The sequence below is a fragment of the Poecilia formosa genome, unplaced genomic scaffold, assembly GCF_000485575.1.
Source record: "Poecilia formosa unplaced genomic scaffold, Poecilia_formosa-5.1.2 Scaffold112, whole genome shotgun sequence".
Taxonomy (NCBI): Eukaryota; Metazoa; Chordata; class Actinopteri; order Cyprinodontiformes; family Poeciliidae; genus Poecilia; species Poecilia formosa.
Genome location: NW_006800051.1, coordinates 1,365,403 through 1,369,560, shown reverse-complemented (window position 1 = coordinate 1,369,560; position 4,158 = coordinate 1,365,403). Strand labels below are relative to the sequence as shown.

Below are 4,158 nucleotides of genomic sequence, written 5' to 3'. Positions count from 1 at the left end.
ATATTGTAATTTTTAAACTGAGCAGTAATTTTACATCCATGGAAACTCAAATGTAATATTTAAGACTTCAATACATAAAATCAGTTATTTAACAATATGAGGTGGTGTTTAATTTATTTTTAACATTGTATTTCATACATTTATGCTAGAGGTGCCCAAGTCTAGTTCTCCAGAGCTACCATCTGCAGCTTTAGATGGTTCCTTCTCTAACACACCTGGACCATTGACTCATAATAAGCCTCTGAATGAGGGAAGTCAACCTTTTGTCTGTGTTTTAGCAGGGATGCCCTCCTGATCTGTACCGTCAATGTGGCCCGTTGAGGGGGCCAATATGCTGAAGTGGCCCTCGGTGAAATCGAGTTTGACACCCCTGCTCTAAAGCCTGAGCTCATCCAGAGCCGCAGCCCCTCTATTACAAGTTAAAGCTTCCTCCCAGAGGAAGGAGGAGCCGACGGTCCGACCTCACGCAGCGCTGCAGCCGCCTTACCGCTGCAGGAAGCGAGGGTACTGCTGCCTGTAGGCGAAGCCGGCCCGGCGGACCATCACGTTCTCCAGCAGACCCAGGTACGCCACCTGGTGCTGGCAGCGCGCGTCGTCGAACAGCACCGGAGACTTCATCTCGTTGGGTTTTATGCATCGCACGTAGTACGGCTCCTTAGAAACAAAACACAAACTGTTAGTGACTCTACAGGTTACCTGTGATGCTTCCCTGAACAGGTTAGGAAGAGTCCACTGCGGCCTATCCAAAACATGTTCACTACCTTTTAGCACAAAATCATCCCGAGATAATCAGATTTTGGTCTGCTCAGTTCTGCCTCCGTCACTTTAAATCCAAACAAGCTGCTGCAATTATACAACTGTAGATCTCTGAAAAGCAAAAGGGGAGCCTCCTGCACAACCAGCAAGAATTCAGGGAGAGGTTTCTGGGTGGAAAGTCAACAACAAAACTCCAGCAGTCATTGTGCAGCACACACAGCGGTGAAAAACAGGGGGGGGGGGGGTTATTAAGCGCTTGTGCTCAGGACGGGACGTCACGCTGAAACTTGTTGACTATTGTTCTCTTCATGAATAAAATCACTTAATCAAGCCTTTTCTAACATTCCATACTACAACATAAGTAATAACATAGTTTGGCTGACATCATATCAGGTCAATATGACTAATTTTTATTCTTCAGGATTTGATTCAAACAGTTTCTTTCATAATAACAGTTATGGAGGACAACTGTATTTTGTTTTGACCTTTTTGTTCTAATTATTGTTACCTTGCTTTATTTCATTGAATTGTGCAGCATTTTTGTGAACATGAAACATGTTTTTATGTTTATATACAGACAGAGCTGCAACCATCATCCGGTGCTGCCCGATCCCTTCACCTGTCAGAACCTCCAGCTGGACTGTCTCTGCATTCATCCCTGCTGTTGCCCATGAATAAACTGAAGACGCAGCGAGGCTCAGGCCGAGTGCACTGACCTGCATCAGATGCTGCAGCTGAGCCTCGTCTCACATGCAGCTCAGTTAGCAAAGCATCAAACTGCACAACACTCACAAGACGAAAATAAAGAGATCAACCAAAGTGGAGGAAACGATCCGACAGAGCAACGCGTTCCCCCAACCTGACCTGGATCAAAAATAAAGGTGGAGTTTCTTTTATTTTCCAGCTCAGAAACATGGAGGCAGATGCTGCAGCAGCCCGACTGCAGCGCGGCCCAGAATAACAGCAGGAAGTGTCAGACTTCAGGCCGTCAGACGGGTTCAGCCAGGAGAGGCGAGCGCCCCGCTCTGTGCAACACGCTTCCCCCTCCCCTCAGCCAGGAGGAAACAAGTCAGAAAAAGGTTCCTGTCAAACACCAGGAGGAGTTTTGACGTCTGGCTGCTGCAGATCTATGTTCAGGGAATGTTAAACACGTTCTCAGCTCGGCTTCATGAAAAAATATGACTGAATGAGCAAAGCAAACATTCAACAGGAATTCAAAATTTCTAAAATATATACGAGCCAGGCAGAAAAACTAAACAAAAGTTTTACAGTTATAAGAATAAAGTCATAAAACAGCAAGAAAAAAGACGCAAGAGAAAAAAGCTGCAATAACATGAGACCCAAATATTCCATCTTTACAGAGAGGTTTTTCTCTGGCGCCTCTTTCTGCGCCGCCTTCGCTCTCAGGACTGACCTTGCAGGCCAACTTATCGACCAAAGCCACGATGGAGTTTTTGAAAAGTGTCGCAGCGGTCAAAGGTCGCTTGGTGACCTCTGTGATGCTCAGCTGACCATCTGGCCACATTTCCTTCAGGACTGGATTCGAACTGTCAGAGAGAGAGAAAAAAGTGAAACCAACAAAACTGGGCTAAAAAATGAGACATTTATTCAGCTAACCGAGTTACTGGACTGGCCAGAGCAGCGAGGTCCAAAGTGGGGGTCAGGGGCCGTTTGTTGACCCTCGGCTGATGTTTTGCAGCCTCACAACCACAAAACCACAAGTTTTAAATCAAAAATTACTTCACTTTTACAAACTTTCTGGTTTCCTCCTGTTGTCATGGTAACTGGAAACATTGGTAATAAAATAAAAGCACTTTGTCTTGTACCCAATTAAATGTTCAATAAGATTTTATTAATCTGTATAAACCTCGAAACAGTTGCAGATTTGTTGCATTCTTGAATTGTTGGGCCAAGTAGAATCATCCAGAGGGCCACAAATGGCCCCCGGGCCACACTTTGGACATCCTGGCTCTAAAGTCCACAGTGATGCAGCCAAACCTGCTTTTGGCTAAATGCAGGAAGTGTTTTCTGACCCAGATGCTATTTTTATTGCAGAGAACAGATGAAATATGTTTTTCAGTCATAAGCAAACTGGATGTTTGTTTATTTAACTAAGAAAACTTGCAAAAACATTTAATTTTTTGTCTCTGCAATCCAATTCCTACAAAAAAAATCTGATTATTTCTTTAATTAAAATAGCTTGTGCTTAGTTTATTGCTGAGCAGGTAAGAAAAAACTATTTTTTTGTGATTTTAGTGTTTGAAAATGGTATTTTTGTGACCATGAGTACTTTTGATGTACCTGTTGTACATGAGACGCTTGAAGTCCTGGAAGAGGAGGTCCTTGTTTTTATCCAGAAAACCCTCAACAGAATATCTGCAACACAGAAAGAAAGAAATGAGACAGAAAAACTGCAACAAGTTCAGGAGATTAGAGACTCAGAATTCAATCTGCTGTAATATTGTTGTAATATAACAGTAATAAAGCAAGAAGACTTTCTCAGATCAATTAACTAGTTTAAATTCTAATAAACATTCAACACTAAACAAAACAGGATCAACACATAAAATTAATTATTAAGACTGTAAATAAAATTGTCTGTAAAAAATGGCAAATTGAGACTGAAGACTTTTATCCAGTTTTCAGTAGAAAGAGAAAAATGATAAATCAGACAAATGAAAATGTTTAAGTTAGTTTAAATTTATCGTGCGATCAATTGATTTATGGTGACAGGATTACAGCCAGCTTCATGAATGCTAAATTAATTTGACTTATTGGTCTTCCTCTACAAGCTCAGGTCGTCTGCACGCTCTGTGCAGATGTTTCCTTTCGGCTCAGGAACGTTTAGAGCCACCTGGGAGGAAAAGACAGAACAACAACAACAGGGAGGGGACAAGGTGAAGCCTCCAGAAAAAACAGGATGAGTCAGAGGATGGAGGCTGCAGAGAGGGAGCAGGAGAGGTGGGATATCTCTGCTCAGCGCTCCGCATACAGGCGAAAAGAAAGAGGAGGCGAGCCAGGTGAGGGGCGCAGAAACAGAGGAAGAGCAGGAGAGTAAAGTAGGTCAAAGCTTTTGATGATGGCGTTTGGTGACAGACGAGGGGAGGGGCAGCGGGTGGCGAGGACACGGGTATATTTAGCCGCAGCGAGGATCGGCTGGGACGGGATGGGATGAGACAGGGAGCGATGCCGAAAGATGACAGCTCAGCTGGAGAGGACCCGATGCGGCCCAGAGACGGCCGAGGCCGGCTGACGGCAACGCGCGGTGACACGGAGCCGTCTGTCATCACGCTGCACGCCTTCATGCGCACCGGCGAGGCCGTGTTCACAAGGAGGAGCCACGATAACGCCGCCGGCCGCGATAACGCCGCCGGCCGAGATAACGCCGCCCAGCCGCGATAA

General features: G+C 44.8%; 1 protein-coding gene across 2 annotated transcripts in view; it reads right to left on the bottom strand.

Annotated features, from left to right (window-relative positions):
* Nucleotides 1-4,158, bottom strand: part of myo1g (myosin IG) — a 49,052-nt gene that overhangs the window by 27,009 nt on the left and 17,885 nt on the right. For both annotated transcript variants that reach the window (XM_007560035.2, XM_016675367.1), the window contains 3 exons: nucleotides 3,058-3,132; nucleotides 2,171-2,303; nucleotides 488-654 (listed from right to left, as the gene is read on the bottom strand). In XM_007560035.2, the coding sequence (XP_007560097.2) occupies nucleotides 488-654; nucleotides 2,171-2,303; nucleotides 3,058-3,132 (375 nt within the window). The remainder of the gene's footprint in view (nucleotides 1-487; nucleotides 655-2,170; nucleotides 2,304-3,057; nucleotides 3,133-4,158) is intronic.